We start from the raw sequence: 23,925 nt of genomic DNA on the forward strand, positions 1-23,925 counted from the left end.
GGGATTTTTAAGGAAAATTGGGGATTTTTAGGAGATATTGGGGAGGGTAAAGGGAACTTAGGAATCATGGGGGTCCTTGGGAAATGATAGTTTTGGGGAATCTAATCAACAAGTTGGACATTTAAGGAGGAGTTGATGATTCTTATGGAACATTGGGGATTTTAGGAGATATTTGGGAGGGTAAAGGGAACTTAGCAATCATGGGGGTCCTTGTGAAATGATACCTTAGGGGAATCTAATTAACAAGTTGGACATTTTAGGAGAAGTTGCGGATTCTTATGGAAAATTGGGGATTTTTAGGAGATATTGGGGAGGGTAAAGGGAACTTAAGAATCATGGGGGTCTTTGAGAAATTATACCTTTGGGGAATCTAATTAACAAGTTGGACATTTCAGGAGAAGTTGGGGATTCTTAAGGAACATTGGGGATTTTTAGGAGATATTGGGGAGGGTAAAGGGAACTTAGGAATCAAGGGGGTCCTTGGGAAACGATACCTTTGGGGAATCTAACCAACAAGTTGGACATTTTAAGAGATGCTGGGGATTCTTAAGGAACATTGGGGATTTTAGGAGATATTGGGGAGGGTAAAGGGAACTTTGCAATCATGGGGGTTCTTGGGAAGTGATACCTTTGGGGAATCTAATCAACAAGTTGGACATTTTAAGAGAAGTTGGGGATTCTTAAGGAACATTGGGGATTTTTAGGAGATATTGGGGAGGGTAAAGGGAACTTAGGAATCATGGGGGTGCTTGGGAAATGATACCCTGGGGGAATCTAATCAACAAGTTGGACATTTAAGGAGAAGTTGGGGATTCTTAAGGAACATTGGGGATTTTTAGGAGATATTGGGGACGGTAAAGGGAACTTTGCAATCATGGGGGTCCTTGGGAAATGATACCTTTCGGGAATCTAATCAACAAGTTGGACATTTAAGGAGAAGTTGGGGATTCTGAAGGAACATTGTGGATTTTTAGGAGATATTGGGGAGGGTAAAGGGAACTTTGCAATCAAGGGGATCCTTGGGAAATGATACCTTTGGGGAATCTAATCAACAAGTTGGCCATTTTAGGAGATATTGGGGTTTCTTAAGGAACGTTGTTGATTTTTAGGAGATATTGGGGCGGGTAAAGGGAACTTAGGGATCATGGGGGTCCTTAAGAAATGATACCTTTGGTGAATCGAATCAACAAGTTGGATATTTTAGGAGAAGTTGGGGATTCTTAAGGAACATTGGGGATTTTTAGGAGTTATTGGGGAGGGTAAAGGGAACTTAAAGCTTTGTTCACATAGAATCCGGAATCATGTCACATTTTCTAGTGGCGCTCTCAATGAACATAATCATCATTCTTTTGCAGCACTCTGATCATACACTAATCCTCTTTAAATGGTGAAAATTTCATCGATTTTCTTGCAACGAGTGAAAAGTTATTTCAGATTGAAGACAAGAGGAGAAAAAAAATCTTGCACAAACACGTTGAAAATTTAGCGTGGTCAGGTAAGACAGTCGCGAAAAATGTTAATATCGTCAAAACCATTATGTGTTATGTGCACAGATGTTGTTAACCATGGCATAAGGAAGTGTCCTCGGAAGAAAAAAGCTTGGGTTTATTGATAAATCTGCTTTGAATTTGAAGATTTGGCAAGAAGTTCGAACTCTGAGCATGGTCTATTCGCAACAAGATGATGAGAACCAATTCATACAAGGATGACAGCCTCAAGAATCGCGTGCTGCTTTTCAAAAACGCACACAAGGGATATGTAGAGGTTTTACCTATTTTGATGAGCTACCATGACAGCCGGAGACGTTCAGTGGTATCGTCACAGATGAGTATGTTTATTAACGAAAAAAACACTCAAATTTCGTGTTTTCTCAATTCACTGAATTGCCCCTCATTTCGCAATAAAAAAAAGTTTGGCAATTTTTCTTCGGAATCCTAGTCAGACTAGTCAAGGCACTCATGACACTGCATAGATGACCTGATTGTTGAACAAACGTGCGGAAGGGGTTGTTGCTAAAATTTACCACCGTTGTGCAGATTTTTAGAGAGGTCAACACTGAAAAAGTAAGAAAATGTATGAAAAATAGAAATAAATAATTTCAATGATATTTTTCCATGAAAGTACAAAAAATAAACTTTGTTTTGAGGGCTTCACCTTTTATGTTTGTTATTCCATCCCTAAGATATACGTGATTTTGTCATTCCGAATTCTAAATGAACATAGCTTTAGGAATCATGGGGGTCCTAGGGAAATGATACCTTTGGGGAATCTAATCAACAAGTTGGACATTTTAGGAGAAGTTGGGGATTCTTAAGGAACATTGGGGATTTTTAGGAGATATTAGGGAGGGTAAAAAGAACTTAGGAATCATGGGGTTCCTGGAGAAATGATACCTTTGGGGAATCGAATCAACAAGTTGGATATTTTAGGAAAAGTTGGGGAGTCTTAAGGAACATTGGGGATTTTTAGGAGATATTAGGGATTTTTAGAATATATTGGGGAGGGTAAAGGGAATCAAGGAATCATGGGGGTCCTTGGGATATGATACCTTTGGGGAATCTAATCAACAAGTTGGCCATTTTAGAAGATATTGGGGATTTTTAAGGATCATTGGGGATTTTTAGGAGATATTGGAGAGGGTAAAGGGAACTTAGGAATAACGGGGATCCTTGGGAAATGATACCTTTGGGGAATCTAATCAACAAGTTGGACATATTAGAAGAAGTTGGGGATTCTTAAGGGACATTGGGGATTTTAGAAGATATTGGGGAGGGTAAAGGGAACTTAGGAATCACGGGGATCCTTGGGAAATGATACCTTTGGGGAATCTAATCAACAAGTTGGACATATAAGGAGAAGTTGGGGATTCTTAAGGGACATTGGGGATTTTTAGGAGATATTGGGGAGGGTAAAGGGAACTTAGGAATCATGGCGGTCCTTGGAAAATGATAACTTTGGGGAATCTTATCAACATATTGGACATTTTAGGAAAAGTTGGGGATTCTTAAGGAACATTGGGAATTTTTAGGAGATATTGGGGATATTAAAGGAACATTGGGGATTTTTAAGGAACATTGGGGATTTTTAGGAGATATTGGGGCGTGTAAAGGGAACTTAGGAATCATGGGTGTCCTGGAGATATGATACCTTTGGGGAAAAACATTCTAGGAGTAGTTGGGGATTCTTAAGGGACATTGGGGATTTTTAAGGAAATATTGGGGCTGGTAAAGGGAACTTAGGAATCATTGGGGTCCTTGAGAAATGATACCTTTAAAGAATATAATCAACAAGTTGGACATTTTAGGAGATTTTGGGGATTTTAAGGACCGTTGGGGATTTTTAGGAGATATTGGGGAGGGTAAAGGGATCTTAGCTAGGGGCGGGACAGCGCCTTATACCGGCGCTAATACTGCCTAATAAATATTAGTTTCTTAATCTTCGCCGTCAAGCTAAGTTGGGTTTCAACTTTCAGCTTTGAAGATATGGCTTTTGAAACCTCATGGCGCTGTATTTATGGAAACCAATGATAAATAGCAAATTCCAGCACAGGTTCTTATGATTACACAAAACATGTATTTGTGTTAGATGCGAATCTCGATGATTATATTTAAACTGAATCTGGAAATTGACGCTAGTTTTTTGCATCTTGACCGTATGAAGTTGCGTTTCAAATTTTTGTAAATCCAGCGTTTTTTCGAAAATAATAACTGAGGCTACGGCATGAGTTTATTACATCTAGATTGAGAGAGCATTAGCATTGAAAGAGTAGTGAATGTTTCTATTTATGAGTCTCTGCACTTTTGAGCTTTGTTGCCACTACTGCTAGAATGATGTTTTTTTAATTGTCCGCCAGTGAATTCCGTAGTTGATAGTTCCGGAGTGAGAACAACCCTGAGTGAGAGGTGGAAGCATTATTCCACCAATGACTAATTGGTCATAGTTCTGATTACATATAGGGTGACCTTGGGTATAATCGGCAGGTTTGTTCTCTTCGTCATAGTTTTTTTTTGTCTGAAAATTGATCACGGTTGAGACAGATTTGAGGCCAACTTAAAGTTCAACGGGTTTAAAAAAAACCATGACGAAGAGAACAAAATGGCCGGAATTACGTAATTTCCCTATGAATTTACAAAAACAGCAAAAGCACAGCGGCTGTTTAGTCATTCCTTTGTGATGTCGTTCCTTGTGTCATTCTAAATCAATGAAGTTTATCGTGGCTTACTTGGTTCAAAAATGGTATGGCTTGGAGATTAATATCTCCTAATATTTCTAATACCGCTAATCAATATTAGAGCTGTCCCGCCCCTAGGAACTTAGGAATCATGGGGGTCCTTGGGAAATGCTACCTTTGGGGAATCTAATCAACAAGTTGGACAGTTAAGGATATATTGGGGATTTTTAAAGAACATTGGGGATTTTTAAAAGATATTGGAGAGGGTAGTTCCCTTTAACCTCCCCAATATCTTCTAAAAATCCCCAATGTCCCTTAAAAATCCCCAATATCTCCAAAAATGTCCAACCTGTTGATCAGATTCCCTAAAGGTATCATTATTCAAGGACCGGAATTTTAATTGTAATTGTAATTTGTAAGTTTATTTATACGATAGCCTGTCAGTGTACAAACTTTAAATCAGGTCAAGGAATCGAACATTATTGGAAAAAAAATACATTTTTAATTTGGAAACTAAATGAAACTAAGTTTCCTTAACCCTCCCCAATATCGCCTAAAAACCCCCAATGTCCCTTAAGAATCCCAAACTTATCTAAAAATGGCCCACTTGTTGATTAGATTCCCCAAAGGTATCATTTCCCAAGGACCCCCATGATTCCTAAGTTCCCTTTACCCTCCCCAATATCTCCTAAAAATCCCCAATGTTCCTTAAGAATCCCCAACTTCTCCTAAAATGTCCAACTTGTTGATTAGATCCCCCAAAGGTATCATTTCCCAAGGACCCCCAGGATTCCTAAGTTCCCTTTACCCTCCCCAATATCTCCTAAAAATCCCCAATGTTCCTTAAGAATCCCCAACTTCTCCTAAACTGTCCAACTTGTTGATTAGATTCCCCAAAGGTATCATTTCCCAAGGACACCCATGATTCCTAAGTTCCCTTTACCCGCCCCAATATCTCCTAAAAATCCCTAACGTACCTTAAGAAACCCCCATATCTCCTAAAATGACCAACTTGTTGATTAGATTTCCCAAAGGTATCATTTCCCAAGGACCCCCATGATTGCAAAGTTCCCTTTACCCTCCCCAATATCTCCTAAAAATCCCCAATATTCCTTAAGAATCCCCAACTTCTCCTAAAATGTCCAACTTGTTGATTAGATTCCCCAAAGGTATCATTTCTCAAGGACACCCATGATTCCTAAATTTTCTTTACCCGCCCCAATATCTCCTAAAAATCCCCAATGTTCATTAAAAAACCCCAATATCTCCTAAAAATCCCCAATATTTCTTAAGAATCCCCAACTTCTCCTAAAATGTGAAACTTGTTGATTAGATTCCCCAAAGGTATCATTTCTCAAGGACCCCCATGATTCCTAAGTTTTCTTTACCCGCCCCAATATCTCCTAAAAATCCCCAATGTTTCTTAAAAATCCCCAATATCTCCTAAAAATCCGCAATATTCCTTAAGAATCCCCAACTTCTCCTAAAATGTCCAACTTGTTGATTAGATTCCCCAAAGGTATCATTTCTCAAGGATTCCCATGATTCCTAAGTTCCCTTTACCCTCCCCAATTTCTACTAAAAATCCCCAATGTTCCTTAAGGATCCCCAACTTCTCCTAAAATGTCCAACTTGTTGATTAGATTCCCTCAAAGGTATCATTTCTCAAGGACACCCATGATTCCTAAGTTTTCTTTACCCGCCCCAATATCTCCTAAAAATCACCAATGTTCCTTAAAAATCCCCAATATCTCCTAAAAATCCCCAATATTCCTTAAGAATCCCCAACTTCTCCTAAAATGTCCAACTTGTTGATTAGATTCCCCAAAGGTATCATTTCCCAAGGACCCCCATGATTCCCAAGTTCCCTTTACCCTCCCCAATATCTCCTAAAAATCCCCAATGTTCCTTAAGAATCCCCAACTTCTCCTAAAATATCCAACTTGTTGATTAGATTCCCCAAAGGTATCATTTCTCAAGGACACCCATGATTCCTAAGTTTTCTTTACCCGCCCCAATATCTCCTAAAAATCCCCAACGTTAATTAAAATTAAACAATATCTCCTTAAAATCGCCAATATTATATAAGAATCCCCAACTTCTCCTAAAATGTCCAACTTGTTGATTAGATTCCCCAAAGGTATCATTTCTCAAGGACACCCATGATTCTTAAGTTTTCTTTACCCGCCCCAATATCTCCTAAAAATCCCCAATATTCCTTAAAAATCCACAATATCTCCTAAAAATCCCCAATATTCCTTAAGAATCCCCAACTTCTCCTACATGTCCAACTTGTTGATTAGATTCCCCAAAGGTATCATTTCCCATGGACCCCCATGATTCCTAAGTTTTCTTTACCCGCCCCAATATCTCCTAAAAATCCCCAACGTTCCTTAAAAATCCCCAATATCTCCTAAAAATCCCCAATATTCCATAAAAATCCCCAACTTCTCCTAAAATGTCCAACTTGTTGATTAGATTCCCCAAAGGTATCATTTCCCAAGGACCCCCATGATTCCTAAGTTCCCTTTACCCTCCCCAATATTTCCTGAAAATCCCCAATGTTCCTTAAGAATCCCCAACTTCTCCTAAAATATCCAACTTGTTGATTAGATTCCCCAAAGGTATCATTTCTCAAGGACACACATGATTCCTAAGTTTTCTTTACCCGCCCCAATATCTCCTAAAAATCCCCAATGTTCCTTAAAAATCCCCAATATCTCCTAAAAATGCCCAATATTCCTTAAGAATCCCCAACTTCTCCTAAAATGTCCAACTTGTTGATTAGATTCCCCAAAGGTATCTGTTCGCGCACTAATTCCGGTCTTTCGGACAACAGTTATAAATTCGTGGTGTTACAGTAAACACATAACAAATTTATTCAAAAACGAAAACATTTAAACTTTATTGCGGACGGAAAACTACAAAAATTTATTACGCGAACACATTGTTTAATGAAACGGTACGGGCGATGTATATTTCGCGACGCTATATTTACTTCTGCTGTCTGGCTAATAAATTACTGCTTGGCCGGCCGGCTGATCGATCGAAGTATATAAAAAAAAGGGAACTTCGACGAACACAGTAAACCGAACGCGACGAGATGAGATGGACTGACCAGATGCACAGGTAGAAAGAGGACAGCTCTCACTGCTGTGACTGTGGATCACATCTGGTCACTCACGGTTCGCTTGCTCGTCGTCGGTACCTACGGACCTACACTGTTGCTACAACATTTGCCGGCCGCCTTGAAATTAGACCTGTGCGCCGCCGCGCCACGCTGCCGCCGCCGACACTTTTTGTCCCACGCCGACGCCGACCGAGGTATCGGCGGCGCGCCATACGCCGCTGTTTGTCAGGCCGCCGATTTTCATTTTTCGCGCCGGTGATCAGTGTACGAACAAAATTAAGTTTATATAAAGTTAAGATAAAAAAAAATCTCACGATAACTATCATAAGAGTTTGATTACAATAACTGATTTCTCAACTCTTAGAACACACATTTACATCTCTTCAGAAGTTTCTTCAGAGAATCTTCCAGAAGGATTCAGTGATGCCTTCTGGAGATCCACCTAGGGTTCCTCCAGAAAAATCTTCAGGTATGCTCCAGAATGATTTTTTTCTGAAGATCTCTCACGAAGATCTCGACAGGAGTACTTTCAAAAATTATTTCAGGAGAATTGAGGGATGCCTACTAGAGTCACATCAGAGATTCATCCAGAAGATCCTTCAGGAATTCTCACAGGAGATCCTTCAGAGATAAGTCTAAGAGTATCCTACAAGAGATTCTCCAGGATCTAGTCCAGGAGTTTTCTCAGAGATTCCTCCAGGAGATCCATCAGAAAATCCTGGAATTTGTTCAAGAATCCCTCCTGAAAATCCTTCAGGGATTCCTCTTGAAATTACTCCAGGATGCCTCAAGAAAAATTTGCAGAGATTCTTTCAGGAATTTCTCAAGGATTGCTCCAGAATTTCCTTCGGTGATCTCTCCAGGAGTTCGCTCAGGTGTTTCCCTAATAGCTCCAGGAGAATTCAGGGATGCCTCCATGTGTTCATTAGGATTTCATTCAGAAGATCCCTAAGCTATTTCAACTGGAGTTCGTTCAGGTATCCTTCTAGAAGTCCCTTTAAATATTCTTTCAGGAGGATTCATAAATGCCACCTGAAGATCCATCAAGAATCCCGTGAGAAGATTCTTCAGGAATTTTCGCAGGAGGTCTTTAGAAATTAGATAAGGAGTTCCTGCAGGGATTCCTTCTGAAGTACCATTAGAAATTCTTACAGCAGTTCTTTCCAGGAGTTACATCAGATTCCTCCAGGAGTTTCAGGGATTCTTGCAGATGCTTCTTCGGAGATTCCTGCTGAATTTCTTCAGGGATTCTTACAGAAGTTCCTTCAGAAATCATTACAGAAGTTCCTTCAGAAATCATTACAGAAGTTCCTTCAGAAAATCTTATACGAAGATCCAAAGATACCGCCAGGAGAACTCAGGGATTATCCCAGCAGTTTATACAGCGATTCCTTCCAAGATTTCTTCTTGATATCCTTAAGAGATTGTTCGAGATGTTCTTCCGGGGATGGCTCCTGGGGTTCTTTCAATTTAAAGATTGAGATTGAGATTTTTTCAGGAAGACTCACGGATGCTTGCAGCAGTTACATCAGAGATTTCTCCAGAAGCTCTTTCAGGAATTCCTACAGGAGTTCCTTCAGGGAATCTTGTAGGAGTTCCTTCAATAATTCCCTTAGGATTACAATCAGGCATATCTCCAGGATATTCTGAGTGATCTTTCATGGAGTTTCTACAAAAAATCTTTAAGAATTTGCTTCTTAAATTCTTTAGAGAATACCTCCTGCAAATCCTTCCCCCTACCCAGAAAGATCCGCTGAAAATCTTCCGAGGATTCCGCCTGGAAATCCTGTGGATATTCCTACCGGAATTCCTTCGAGCATTCCTCAGGAATCCCTGCAGGGATTTCTCCTGTAATTTCTTCGGGGATTCCTCCTATACTTCCTTCAGGGGTTCCCCAGGAATTCCTTCGAAAATTCCTCCTGGCTTTTTCATGTAATTCTTTCGGGGATCCCTCTTGGAATTCCTCCGGAGATTCTTCCTAGATTTTCTTTCAAGGTTTCCTCCTTGACTTCCTTCGAGGATTCCTCATTATATTCTTTCGGGGATTCCTTCAGCAATGTCTTCTGGAATTCCTTTGGGGATTCTTTTTGGAATTGCTTCGGGTATTCCTCCCAGACATCCTTCATAGATTCCTCCTGAAATTCTTTCAGGGCTTTCTCTTGATATTTTAACGTGGATTTCTCCTGAAATTTCTCCGGGGTTCCCTCCTGGAATTACTTTGATGATTGCTCTTAGAATTTCTTCGGAAATTCTTCCTGGATTTGCTTCAGTGATTCCTCATGAAATTCCTTCGGGAGTACTTATGCAATTCCTTTGGGATTTCTTTCTGGAATTGTTTCAGTGATTTCTCCTAGAATTCCTTCAGGGATTCATCCTGGAATTCTTTGGGAGATTTTTTCTGGACTTCCTATGGGAATTCCTCTTAATAATCCTTCGAGTATTCTGCTTAGAAATCCTTCGAAGATTTCTCCCAGTTTTCCTTTATGAGTTCCCTCCCGGGATTACTGCAGGGATTTCTCCTTTCATTTCTCCTTTCATTTCTCCTGAAATTTCTTTTGGGATTCCTCCTGATATTCCGTCGGGGATTCCTCCTGAAATTTCTGCGGGAATTCCTCTTCGATTTTTTTCGGAGATATCTCCTGGAATTCTTTTGGGGGTTCCTCTTGAAATTCCTGCGGGATTTCCTCCTAGAATTATTTCAGGAGTTTCTCATGGAATTCCTACGAGGATCCCTCCTGGATATTTTTCGATGATACCTCCTAGAAATATTTTGAGGATTTCTTCTCGAATTCCTTAAAAAATAAAAATCTGAAATTTCTTTGGGGATTCCTCCTGGGCTTCCTTCATCAAATCCTCCTGAGATTTTTCTTGGTTTCTTCTTGATATTCCGTCGTGGATTCCTCCTGGAATTCCTTCGGGGATTCGTGATTCCTCTTAGATTTCCTTCAGAGATTCTGCCTTTCATTCACTCAAAAAATCCTCATGGAATCACTCCTCCTGGAGTTCCTTCGGGATTCCCTTCTTGAATTTCTTCGGTGATTTCTAGAATTCCTTTGTGAATTTCTCCTGGTATTCTAAGAATCTTCCTAGAGTTCCTTCGAGAATTCCTTTTTGAATTTCTTTGCAGATTCCTCTTCCACTTCCTATGGGGATTCGTCTTATTATTCCTTCGGGGTTTCCTTTTTGGAAGAATCCGCTTGTAATTCATTCGGAGATTCCTTCCGGAGTTCCTTCTTAGGTGACCTCTGGGATTCCTGCAGGGATTTCTCCTGTAATTTCTTCGGGGATTCTTTCTAGACTTCTTTCGCGGATTCCTCCTAAAAGTCATTCGGTGATTTCTCCTGATCGGGGATTACTCGTGGAATTCCTTTGGTGATTTCTCTTTTCTGGAATTCCTTCGGTGATTCACCCTAGAATTCTTTCGAGAGTATCTCCTGGAATTCTGTCGGGGATTTCTCTTGGAATTCTTTCGGGGATTGCTCCTAGAGTTATTTCTGGGATTCCTTTTAGAATTCCTTCGGGGGTTTCTTTTGAGCGGTTCTTCTTTCGAGGATTCTTCCTTCGGAGATTTCTCCTAATATTTTATCGAGGATTCCATCTGGGTTTCCTTCGGGATTCCATCTTGAAATTCCTAAGGTGATTCCTATTCGAATTTCTTCGCAGATTCCTTCTAGAATTCCTTCGGGGGTCCCTCGCGAAATTCCTCCGGGGATTCCGTTTAGAATTCCTCCGGGAATTCGTCTTAGAATTTCTCCGGGGATTCGTCTTAGAATTGCTCCGGAGTTTCCTGCTGGAATACCTTATGGGATTCCTCCTGAAATTCCTCCAAGGATTCTTCATGGAATTCTTTCGGAAATTCCTCCTAGTAGTATTCTCTCTGGGATTTCTGCTGGAATTCCTTCAGAGATTCCTTCTCAATATTTTTCGTTGATTCCTCCTTGAAATCCTTTGAAGATTCCCTCTAGAAATTCTTCAGAAATATCCGCTGAAATTCCGTCGGGGATTGCTCCTGGAATTCCTTTGGGAATTCTTGCTGTAGTTCCCTTGGGATTCCTACTTGAATTCATTTGGGGAGTCCTCCTGGAATTTCTTTCACAGATTCGTCCTGGATTCCTTCGGAAATTTCTCGAAAACTTCAATCAGGGATTTCTTCAGAATTTTCTGCAGAGATCTCTAAAAGAGAATCTTCAACCGCCAGAGATTCCTGCAGAAGTTTATGCAGGGTTTCATACAACAGTTCTTGCAGAGATTAGTCCAGAATTTTCCTCTTGGATTTCTTCATGAGTTTCTTCCCTAGGATTCCTTCTGAGATTCCTCCCTGAAACCCTTCGAAGATTCCTTAGTGTAAATAGTGTGACTTTATTATCAAGTTTGATAGCTTCTGAAGATTCTGAGAAAACAAAAAAAAACTGTAGCAAAATCAATATTTCATTGCCCTTTATTTGCAACGTTCATTACACGCAGGATACCGGTAATGTCTCAATATTCCGTTCCAATTCTAAATATTTGGTAATCCTAATCCCGAAACAGCCGCGAGTACTTCGGCTTCGCAAACTAATATAGTATTAAGGCAGTTAAAAATTTGAAAAATGTAAACAACGTAAAAACAAAAATGTACAAATCATTTCGGCTCATTTATGCCCTGCCCATCCCAACAAACATTTTAGCTGTACAGGAATGGAACAAAAATAACTCTTGAGCAAACTACAGGGAATAGACAAAATGATCGGAACAGGCAAAATTTTCACTTTCCAAAAAATGTTCAACTAGCTGTAACTTTTCGAAAAGTGCATCAAATACTCTCAAATTTTTACTGTAAGTTCTTCAACTAGTTTTGTATCAGTGGACAAAATTTGGACAAATTTGGACAAATCGGACAATTCTTCACGAAGTTATAAAGATTTTTGAAGAAGGTTAAATTATCCGATAGCCAACATTGAGCTGTTATATCTCCGGATTCAATGAACCAATTGCAATGAAATTTTGACCATTCATGACTTATATAAAGAACTCTGGAAAACATTTGACTTAACTTGAAATTTTTAACAAGCGAAAAAGTTATAGCGGTTTTATTTTTTTCACGATTTTTTAGTAAATTGGTCTATTTTTAATATGCATCCCATTACTTTTTCAATTTATTGGCGGCTATGTTGTTACTTTCCTTCAAAACGCATTTATATATAAGTCAATTAGAGGGAAACTAAATGAACTATAATTTGCATCTTGAATTTTGAAACGATGTTGATGTTTTGGATAATTTGGTGTTTTATTAGAAAAATAATGTAATCGTTCTAATTTTCCTCCGTGTTAAGAATATTAAGTTTGGTCAATAGTTTTTCATAGCTCATTATATAAGTCATGAACAATGGCGTTAATAGGGGGTGGCCAGGGGGGGCCTGGCCCCCTCCAGAATAATCCATTTCGGAAAAAAAATCACGTAATTCAGGCGAAAAGTATCTTTTCAGTATAAAAAATCTATATCGACATGGCCTTGGCCCCCCCTAGAGCTATGACCTAGTTACGCCAATGGTCATGAATGGTCAAAATTTCATTGCAATTGGTTCATTGAATTCGGAGATATAACAGCTCGAAGTTGGCTATCGGATAATTTAACCTTCTTCAAAAATCTTTATAACTTTGTGAAGAATTGTCCGATTTTTTTCCAAATTTTGTCCACTGATACAAAACTAGTTGAAGAACTTACATTAAAAATTTGAGAATATTTGATGCACTTTTCGAAAAGTTACAGCTAATTGAACATTTTTTGAAAAGTGTTTCATTTTGCCTGTCCCGATCATTTTGTCTATCCCCTGTATAGTTTAAGAAACTGTTATTCAAGAAGTTCTGTTTCTTGGGATGTGACGTCCAAGCCTTCCAAATAAACGAATAAGTAAAAAAATCGTAAAAGGTCTAATCACGCAGTGACGAACCCGAACAGAAATAAAAAAGGTAAGGTAGGGTGGAGGAGGTATTTTGGCCCGGGGCATGTATTTTGGCCCACCCTGGGTTTTTATTACATTTATCATAATTAGCTCTACCAAATCTTGGCAAATGATTATTGGAAGTTGGTGGAGATTATATGATAAATGTAATAAAAAACCCAGGGTGGGCCAAAATACATGCCCCGGATCAAAATACCTCCACTACCCTACACCGGGGCAATTTGAAACGGGTGGGGCAAGATGAAACACGAAGTTTTGGAATAGTTTTTAATACAATTTGAAAATTTTTCTTTCGCCGAAAAATTGTTTGAATGAAAAACTATGTGTTATGGCATTCAAACTGTTTACCATCATTGGATAACATCATGTTAACCCGCTGTTTCATCTTGCCCCACCCGTTTCAGCTTGCCCCGGTGTACCTTATTCATTTTAACGTAATAGTTTATGTCATCAATGGTCATGAATAAGCTCAGACTACAAGTTCAAGAGCGTAATGACAACTTTTTCGCTTTGCCAATATTTAAAATATGGTCAAATTTTGGTCACGCCTATTCACGCCGCCGCCGCCGCCGCCGAAGGCTGCCACCGACGTGACGCCGATGACGCCGCCGCCGCCGGCCAAAAATGGCCCTCACGCCGCCGCCGAGCTAAATATATTCGGCGCACAGGTCTACTTGAAATACTCTAATTTCAACTAAAGCCTACTCTATCCATTTATCGACTTATTTGTTTTGCTACGCTACTTCTTGCTTATATACTAGACACAAAGATACATACAACATTTAGAACTTAAAGCAATTGTACTGCCACCGACGTTGTGGCCGATCGAGTTTTGCTGCTGTTGACGCTGAGACGACCTTGACCCACATAGGAACAGCTGATCAGTTGGGACGGCTGGTGATTGGTGCACATTCGATTACAATTGCTGCAGTTGGTCGTAGTTGAACTTCGCTGGATGATTCGTTGTTGAGTGCATCGTCAGAGATGGTGTTTTCCTCGGAGTAGGTGAAAAAAGGCATGTAGTTTCTTGACGACGTGCAGTAAAAACTGGAACAACTTACCTGGCAGACCTATATATATATCCAATCCAGGCTGCTTGAAGGTGATTTCCATGATTGGTGGTCTGCCAGGATTGTTCGTGACGAATGCAGTTCCTTCGAGGGAACGACGATGATGGCAGGAGCGATGTTGACATTCAACGGATAGTTGCCGGGCTGGCAGATCGCAGTTCGATGTTGGATTTCCTCAAGAAGATGGGATACGAGAATGTAGTTTCGTGCAGGAGTGTAGTACAAACCGGAACAACTTACCTGGCAGACCCTTTTTGGCTGCTAGAAGAGGATTCCTTGAGTAGTCTGCCAGAGTGTTCGCATGGTTCGCTCCTCGTGATTGGGACAGATTGTGCTGTTCTTGGCTGGTGGGACTAGTTACTGGTGGACGATTGTGGTGCTGAATGCGGTTGCCTTCTGTGACGGAACGACGTCGGACTCTCGGATCTGGCTGGCACGGATTTGATAATGATTCTGGAGCTGAACTGATGCAGTTTCTCTAGTCTCCGTGGTGAGAATGGCTGAACGAACGGAACGGACTTGAACGGGCGATTCAGTGGCCTCCGCGGCACGACTGACGAAAATTCGAACCGATGTTCGATTGGTGGTGGTTTCTCTGTAATCAGATGAGCGGGTGCTAATTAAATTGAATTTATGTACTAACAAACGACTTCCCTGAAACGGAGGCCCTCGTGGCCTCCGAGAACGCCTTCTGGCGTCGATGAAACTTGATGCTGATATTCCGACGGTATTCTCTTTTTGCTCGACTGCGTAAGCTCCACGATGTCGGGGCCGATGAGACAAACTGACCAAGTTCGTTGACGGCCTCTACGTAGTACCAGGGGTTGAATTGTACACCTTCTTCCCCAGGGTGCAGTTTGGCAGATAATACCTCGGACATTGAAAACGGAATCGGATTAAGCAAAGCTTCTGACAATGCACTGCCGAGCAGTGCAGGCGCTATGCGCCGCTGAGGCTTCCAGGTTAGCCGGACGGATTCTGACTCACATATGCATTTTCATGCGACATGAAACCACCACCGGACAAAACAGATTACCTCAATTGATCTGAGACAACTCGAGATTCAGCATGAATCGTCAAGACGATGGGCAGGGGGAGGAACGTGACTGCGAAAAAGATGACGGATTAACTTTTTGCAATTTAAAGCAATATCTAACTTAACTGGTATGCGGAGGCCGGTTGGCCTCCGCCGCTGCAGGAGACTTAATCCTCCTCAGCCGATGCCGGTGTTGCCGGTGAAAGATTTTCTCGGATCGGCAAGATACAAATTTTGGAAATTGCTCTCCGATAGCTACCGTCTTTTGTTCGCACTGTCACGACACGAATGTTCCCGTCTGCACCTGGATGGATTTCTGTTACGCGTGCCAAGGGCCACTTGAGTGGAGGCAAGTTATCCTCCTTTAGGACCACCATTGTTCCGACCGCAATGTTGTCCTTCCGCTTTGTCCACTTCGTTCGATTATGCAGGTCGGACAGATACTGGGTCGACCATTTCTGCCAAATACGCTGCATAAGCTGTTCTATCCGCTGCCAAGTCGAGAGTCGATTCTCTGGAACGCCATCCAGATCAGGTTCCGGCAACGCAGTTAGAGGCCGCTGAATCAGGAAGTGTCTTGGTGTTAGCGCCTCGAAATCGTCTGGATCGTTGCTGAGAGGTGTCAACGGTCTCGAATTCAAAACGGCTTCTATTTGAACGATCATCGTCCGCATCTCGTCGTACAAGAGCATTCGAACACCAACGCTTCTCTTCAGTAAGGTCTTGAAGAATTTGACCGCTGACTGCCACAGTCCTCCGAAATTCGGCGATCGTGCTGGGATGAATTTAAACTCGATCCTTTCCTCAGCTGAGCTCCGAACAACAGAAGTTTGGAAGTCCTTGGATCTCACCAGATTGTGCAACTCCGCAATTTCCCTTCTAGCACCAACGAAATTCTTCGCGTTGTCGCACATGACAATTTGCGGCTTTCCCCGACGTGCCACGAAGCGCTTGAACGTTGTCAGGAACCCTTGCGTTGACAAATCCGCAGCTAGCTCCAGGTGGACTGCTTTCGTCACCAGGCAGATGTAGATTGCGACGAAGCATTTGATTGGTTGCGCACGACGTTGTGGGTATCTGATCATGAACGGTCCGCAGTAATCAACTCCGACCCGTTGGAACGGGAGGCAGGGAGTGACTCGTTCGGGAGGTAGATCCGCCATTAGTTGCTGTTGGACCTGAGGACGCACTCGGAAGCACGGGACACATTCATGTAGTACCGAACGGACTAAATTCCGGACACTGGTGATCCAAAACCGCTCTCTCATAGCTGAAATGACTAACTGCTGTCCGGCATGAAGGTGCTTCTGATGGTAGTACACTACGATGAGCTTGGCTAGCGGATGGCGGTGGTCGATGATATACGGGTGTTTGCGACTAGATGAAATATCAGCGTGTCTAAGCCGGCCGCCAACGCACATTATGCTATCGAGTAACTCGGGGTACAGCCTAGTGATCTTCGATGATTCCCGCACTTCTCGTTTTCTGGTCAAATCGGCTATTTCCTGAGGAAAGCTCTCCTTCTGCGAAATCCGAACTAGATTTCTCAGAGCATCGTCTATTTCTGCCGAAGTAACTGCACCAACCCTTCGCTTGTTTCGGTTCTCCGGTCGTGCATTCGAGCGGAAGCGATCTACGTAGACGGTTGCCCTTACTAGCTCCATCAAAGAAGATTTCCAGCCAAACAGTTTGTTAGGGGCAACTGCGGATAGCGCTGCCGTTACAGACTTCTCCTCCAAAATCTCCGCTTGAATTTCGTTCTCCTGCACTCGTTGATCATTCGGCCAGTGCTCGTTTTCCAGCTTCAGCCAGTGGGGGCCGTGAAACCATACCTTTCATACTGCAGTTGTGCAGGAGCCATCCCGCGAGAGATAATGTCAGCTGGGTTCTCTAGTCCAGCAACGTGGTTCCACACTCCTCCCCTCGTGATGTGCTGGATTTCGGAGACTCTATTGGCTACAAACTGCTTCCATCTGGATGGTGACGACGACAGCCAGCACTTCACAATCATGAAATCCGTCCAGAAAAACGAAGGTGCATCCAAATGCAAGGCATTTTTGACCTTTTCGTACAAATGCGCGAGCAAAAGGGTAGATGACAGTTCCAATCGAGGGGTAGTTTCGTGTTTCTCAGCCTTCTTCGGATTGTTCAGAGGAGCTACTCGTGATTTGGCTGTCAGTAGATGGACCGAGACTTCACCAGACGCTGAAACAGATCGCAGATATATACAATCACCATATGCCTTATTGGAAGCATCGCAGAATCCGTGAAATTCGACGTCAACACCTTTGCTGAAGCCGACCCATCGAGGTATCATCAAGGTATCAAGGCCAGCCAGATTTCGCTTGTATTCTCGCCACTGGTCTTGCAGATTCTCGTCGAGTGCCTCGTCCCATCCACATTGATTCCGCCACAAATCTTGGATGAAGATCTTTGCTTGTACTACCACCGGGCCTACCAGGCCGAGTAGATCGAATAGACGGGAAACGTCGGAAAGTACGGATCGCTTGGTGATGATTGATGATGAATTCCACAACGGAGTACTGAACTTGAACTGATCGGAGCCGGGCTCCCACAGGAGACCGAGAGTTTTTACGGTAGCGGTTGCAGATTCTAATTCCAAAATGGATCTGCCGTCTCTCAATTCTTCTGGAACGGCCTTCAAAAGTTCACCAGAGTTGGAGTTCCACTTTCGAAGTGTAATTCCAGCAGAATGAAGTAGCGCTATCATTTGTTGGATCAACAGCCTTCCTTCGTCGATGCTGTCTACGCCGGAGAGCATGTCATCAACGTAAAAATCCTTTCCAACCACCTTGGCAGCTACAGGGTAGGCTGATTCTCCTTCTTCTGATAAACGCTGAAAGCATTTTGTGGCGAGATATGGTGCCGATGCTGTACCGTACGTGACCGTCTTGAGCTGATAGGTACGGATCGGTTCAGTCGATTCATCTCTCCATACGATCTTCAGAAAACGGCGATCATCCTCAGTATGCAGAACCATCCGATACATTTTCGCAACATCACCAACCAGTGCGTAACGATGCAAACGGAAACGTAACGAGATATCCTGGATGTCGTCCTGCACAACAGGTCCTACCATCAAGGCTTCGTTGAGCGAAACTCCACTTGACGTACGGCAGGATGCATCAAAAACCACTCGCAATTTGGTAGTGGTACTTTCGGGTTTCAGCACCACATGGTGTGGCAGATAGTACTCCTTTTCTCCTATCGAGTCACCGGAAATCTGCTCCATATGTCCCAGGTCTTCATATTCACGGATGAACTTCGTATACTCCTCCTTCAGCGCTGGATTCGTAGCGAAACGTCGTTCCATCCCCATGAAGCGGCGTATTGCCACTGCTCTTGATTCTCTCAACTGGCTGATGAGGTGTTCCTTCTTCGGGAGCGCCACAACAAAACGTCCTTCGCTGTCTCGAGTTGTAGTCTTGTCGAAGATCTCCTCACAAGCTGACTCTTCTGTTGAGTGAGTGCAGGCAGTTCTGCATGTCTCCAGTTCCCAGAATTTGGTAAGCTGATCCTGGATTTCTGCTGTAGAACAGACGTGGGTCACAGAGACTACGCTGCTTGCCCAATTGTCCGGAATTCGACCAGAGACTATCCATCCAAACACCGTATTCTGTAGAGTTGGGCCTTCACTCGTCACCTTCTGTCGTTCATCGCAGAGCAAGTCCATATAATACTCAGCTCCGATGATCAAATCAATCGGGCCAGGTTCATGGAAACACGGATCAGCAAGAGTCATCGACGGAGGTAGATTCCACTTGGATGAATCGACGGCTGCAGTTGGCAGCGATATTGTCAGCTTCGGCAGGACGTGGAACTGCATCTCTTCGGAAATCTCTGACACAGTAGTGGTTCTTGGTTCCACCAACGCTGTAACTGCTTTCGTAGAAACCGACTGGGATGGTCCAATTCCTTGGACCGACAAATGCGACGGAATTTCTCGAAAACTCAGTTTGCTCGAAAAGTTCTTGGGCATCAAACAATGCTGTGAGCAAGAATCCAACAAAGCTCGGGCTAGCATCGTCTTGCCAAACCGATCACGGATCTTGACGAGCGCCGTTGACAGGGGTATGCTTTGAGTAGGAGTAACGGGCAATGAAACTAGATTTTGGCTTGTGGTGGGTTGTTCTGTGGTTGGGCGTGTGTGCGTGTTTTGCGAGTTGGCAGAGGTAGCTGTGTTAGTGTTCTGTGTCTGTTGGTTTGATCGTGCTGAACTGGATTGTGGCTGTTGCTGTCGTTGGGGTTGTGTCGGCGGTCTTGACTGCGAGTTTGGAACGGAGGATCGCGTTTCTCCAGTATGCAACATGGAGTGGTGCTTTTGATGGCAGTGATGACACTCTCCTCGCTCGCAGGTTCTAGCGTAATGACCAGGGTTGAAACAGTTCCGACAAAGCTTCGCTCTCGTAACAGCTTCATTCCGTTCAGCAATCCTCATCCTCTGGAACTTCGAGCAATGGAATGCAGAATGCCACGTTTCGTTGCAGAAAGGGCACCTACCGCTGGACTTGAAGACGGTTTGACAGACTGTTGGCCTCAATGATTTCTGTTCGGTTTGACTGGGCTTCGGTGGTACGACTGATTGGAGCACCGCGCAGTGGTTTCGAAGAAAAGTGATGAGATTGTGGTAGGAACATTCTTCGAGTTGTGGTGGGTCTCCCAATGCCTTAAGGTAGCAGGATCCAGGCGGCTACATACCATGTGGACCAGTAGAGTACTCCAATCCGCTGTTCTTTCTCCAATCTTGTCTAGCATTTGGAGATTCTTTCCGAATTCGCTGATCAGACGGTTGAGCCCGTCGTAACTCTCCTTCCTGAGTCCGTCTACAGCAAACAGAGCGTCAATGTGAGTCTTCACAATGAGCTTTTTGTTTTCGTAGCGGGCTTCTAGTGCTTGCCAGGCTACGCTGTAGTTCGCTGCAGAAATTTCTACAGAACTGATTCCTGGAGCGCTTCGCCAGATAGTGAAGACCGCAGATAGCTGAATTTGTCCATCTCAGTTAGCTGAATGTTACCGTCGATCAGGCTACGGAAGCTATCTCGGAAGGTGAACCAGTCGCGAACCTTCCCGCTGAAGACCGGAAGCTTGATTTCTGGCAGTTTAACCTTCGGAAACGCTGCATTGTTTGCGTGGGATGCTTCATCCGCTGTAGTTGCAACCTTACTCGATAGCTCCAAAAGTCCAGCCTTGACAATGAAGTAGCGATCATCGAAATCACTGAGAATGGCTAAATTCTTCCGCTGCTGATCCTCTTCGGTTTCCGGTTTTATCTCTTCCTCTCCTTCCACTGCGATAGTGTCAAGAAGCAGTTCTGTTTTCCGCCGGACCTCGAAGAATTCGCTGTACACAGAATCCAGAACTTGTATGCGCATGCTGATTTGCTTCTGATCCTTTGTCGCGTCGTAATTCTCCAAAAAACGCTCAGTGCCTTCCAAGGAATTGAACAACTGCCGCTCACGTTTAACAAGGTTTCGCAAATCACTCGTCATCTTGGAAAACATCACCAGTTGTGCCGTTCTGAACCACTGTGCACTGCAACAAATGGCACTGCAAACACTTCACTGCACTGTGATCAGCATCGGTCTTACTCGATCCTGCTCAAATATCAATCACTGCCACCAATACACTTTTGCACTTTCACTCCCGATCTACTCTACGCTCCATTGACTCGAATCCGCGGAATGACAAATTCAACGACTCACAACCCAACCGGTGACAACGGCGAGGGGAAACAACCAGGTGAAAGCGAAATGAGCCAACAAATCCAGCGAAACCAACAAGACCGATATTGACGAACACAGGGAATGCTACTTGCCAGAAAGGAAACACTCGCATGCAATTCACAGCCTTTGTTTCTCTATTAAAAACAGCCACATGCCACCAATTTCATGCAAAATACTTCCCAACATTAGCGCCAGTTGGCAGTTCTCCAGTCCATCAGCAGGTCGTCTCCTTCAAAGGCTGAAACGAGCAGATTTGGTGAAAATCCGCCGTTTCAAATAGGAGCGTTAGCCCTCTCACGCCTGTGAGATAGGCAACAGTAAGAAATGAAAAGTGCTCGAATTCAATGTTTATATGTGTGTGTTTAGAGATTGATATGATAGTTGGTGACGAAAGTTGATCAACAGGAAACCATAAGAAATGTTATTTTAAACGCAAGAAAATTTTTACATACAAAATTGAAATCAAGAAAGAAACCGGAAACCCTCGAATTAAGTAGAAAATTATATATGATAACTTTCTTGGTCAACCGGGAGCGATTATTCGTTCTTTCCCTTTTGGACCGCCAAGGAGTCAAGTTATCAGAAGTTGATATTTAGTTCAGTGAGAAAGTGTTCCTTAATCAATAGCTAATACAAGTATAAAAATAGTTTAAAAAGAAAAGTGAGTGAAATTTTAACGTGTAAATTCATTGCTATTTTCAGATAAACCTATATTTTTTATGACAATTAAAATCGTGAGTCGTGCATTTAAAATTGTGCTTAAAAAGTAAGTTTCATGCATATAAGTAAAAAAAATTAAAACTTAAACGAAAATTTATTTACAAAAAACTAGAGTGCAGAATTTTATAGAAAGTGAGTCGGAGGCAGAAATTACGGTGTTACCGAAGTGAGGAAGATCAGGTAATTTTGAGGATTGTAAGGGAATATGTGTGTGCTGGGTTCTAAGAATTTGTTTTCTACAGTGGCCACAACCCGGTGGCATCCACCGTTGGGATAATCGGTGTGAGTTCGGTGCATGACGAACCCGTGGTGAATTATTAGTGGTCGCATACCCCGCACATAACGGAAGCGAGTGGATTGGTGCTTGGTACACGGCGAGGTTACCCCGGGTGTACCTATCGTCTCGTGGCTTCGGGCCACTATAGGTACGTCTGGAGCGCGTTGGCCATCGGAGTGTAAGCTTGGCCCCCACCGTGAATCACATCCGCTACACGTGATTGTCCGTCGAGTGGGAGTGTCCATTAAAGGGAAAGAATCCCAACGCCAGCGTAACCGCCAGACTCACGTTCCGACGATCTGCCGATCGGAGTGTACCCACCGACTTCCCAGGGAACGGATACGACCCGCGGCGCGGCGAGCATTATCGTTGTGACCGTGCATGCTGCTCCACCACCCCTCATCGAAGGAGCAAGATAAACAACCACCCGTCTCCACCATCTCCACCCCGCACGGGCCGTAGCCGTGCATCAGTGTGCGTAATCAACGGTCGCCAGACGCACTGCACACGCCGGTCTCGTTCGGAAAGTGCTTCGTGATCGAGCTCGCACACAGGCAATCAGCATCGTTCGGGATCTATCTATCCCCCCCATTCCCCCCTGCATGGGGACCGTTCGAGGTCTGTAATCATCGTCCAACCGTAAGTACACGAACCCAGAAAACAACAACACACACGAAACGCAACGAGAATTAGTAGGGAAAACACAAAGTGTATTAGTAGGGGAAGAACGCAGATTAGGGGGTTAGAACGACTCACGGAAGACACACGAACAGGGTAGTGACGTCACAGCTAGGGAGTGAGAGACTATCGGTGAGGTTCGGTACCGTTGGCCAGCGTAAGCTCCGGGAGAACTGCCGATAGCCGCTCAGTAGCCAGCTAGCTCTAATAGGAGGAAGGTCAGGGCATTGTAGACGTTTTTATGAGAAGAAAATACGATAAATTTTAATCGTTGAAATCGATCGACTTATTTTTACGTATCGTTTTACTCCTTCAATAAACTTTTCTCTCTGCTACTAGATCATCTTCTTAACCTTATATAATTCAGAGAATTACCTAAAATTGAATTGGAAGTGGAAAGTTTTTGGGAATATAGGACTTTGGATTTTGGGACTACGGAGTATTTGGTGGGTAGGAATTGGAGGTGGATCCTGTTGGTGGGCACTGACGTTGCTAGCTGGGCACTTTGAATCTGGAGCTCTTGGTAGACGACGTCGTCGTCTGGCGCTAAAACCAGGAATTTAAGGACCCCTAGCAGGATCCTCCTTACAGTGGCGCCCAACTTCAAATAGGTACGTCCCACTAGAATTTGAAAATTTTGTTTGATCAACTTTTTCACAACTATTATTTTGAATTGAATTGGATATTTGTAAGTTTAGTTAAGTTTGATTGGATTCGAGCACTTTAGATATAATTTTCGGGGAATTCGGCTAGGATAAGATCACTTTTGAATTGAATACAAATGACTGGTAGGTTTAAGTAAGATAAAACGGATTTAGTTATTTTCGCGTTTTTTTTCTACAATAGCATAGTTTTTCTTTTCTTTCTATTATTCATATTTATCAATATTTTCAAATTTTATTTTACTTGAAGTACCAATTTCCTGAAAGAAATACAGAGAGATATTTTATACAATGGCTACATCAGACGGGTCAGTTTTGCAAATTAACGCGTATGATTTGAGTGAAGGTGAGGTAGACTATGAGTTATGGATAAGAAATGAGCTTTACGAGGAGTCAGATAAACAGAAAAGAGATCGTTTGAGGAAAATGTTCCTAGAGGAAGGTAACGACACCATCACTTTGCCTGAGGATATTTTCTTTGTGAACGAGTTACCT

The 23,925-nt window shown here is 42.9% G+C and overlaps 2 protein-coding genes across 2 annotated transcripts; both read right to left on the bottom strand.

Moving 5' to 3' along the window:
* Positions 1-15,516: 15,516 nt before the first annotated feature.
* On the bottom strand, positions 15,517-17,013 carry LOC134289858 (uncharacterized). Its single transcript, XM_062856510.1, has one exon. The coding sequence runs from the start codon at positions 17,011-17,013 to the stop codon at positions 15,517-15,519; it is 1,497 nt and encodes a 498-aa protein (XP_062712494.1).
* Positions 17,014-18,169: 1,156 nt separating this feature from the next.
* LOC134289860 (uncharacterized) lies at positions 18,170-19,196 on the bottom strand. The gene is made up of 2 exons (XM_062856519.1): positions 18,253-19,196; positions 18,170-18,206 (listed from the first exon to the last, which is right to left on the bottom strand). Exons 1-2 carry the CDS (start codon positions 19,194-19,196, stop codon positions 18,170-18,172), a joined length of 981 nt encoding a protein of 326 aa, XP_062712503.1.
* Positions 19,197-23,925: the final 4,729 nt, after the last annotated feature.

This window comes from Aedes albopictus, chromosome 1 (assembly GCF_035046485.1).
Source record: "Aedes albopictus strain Foshan chromosome 1, AalbF5, whole genome shotgun sequence".
Classification (NCBI taxonomy): domain Eukaryota; kingdom Metazoa; phylum Arthropoda; class Insecta; order Diptera; family Culicidae; genus Aedes; species Aedes albopictus.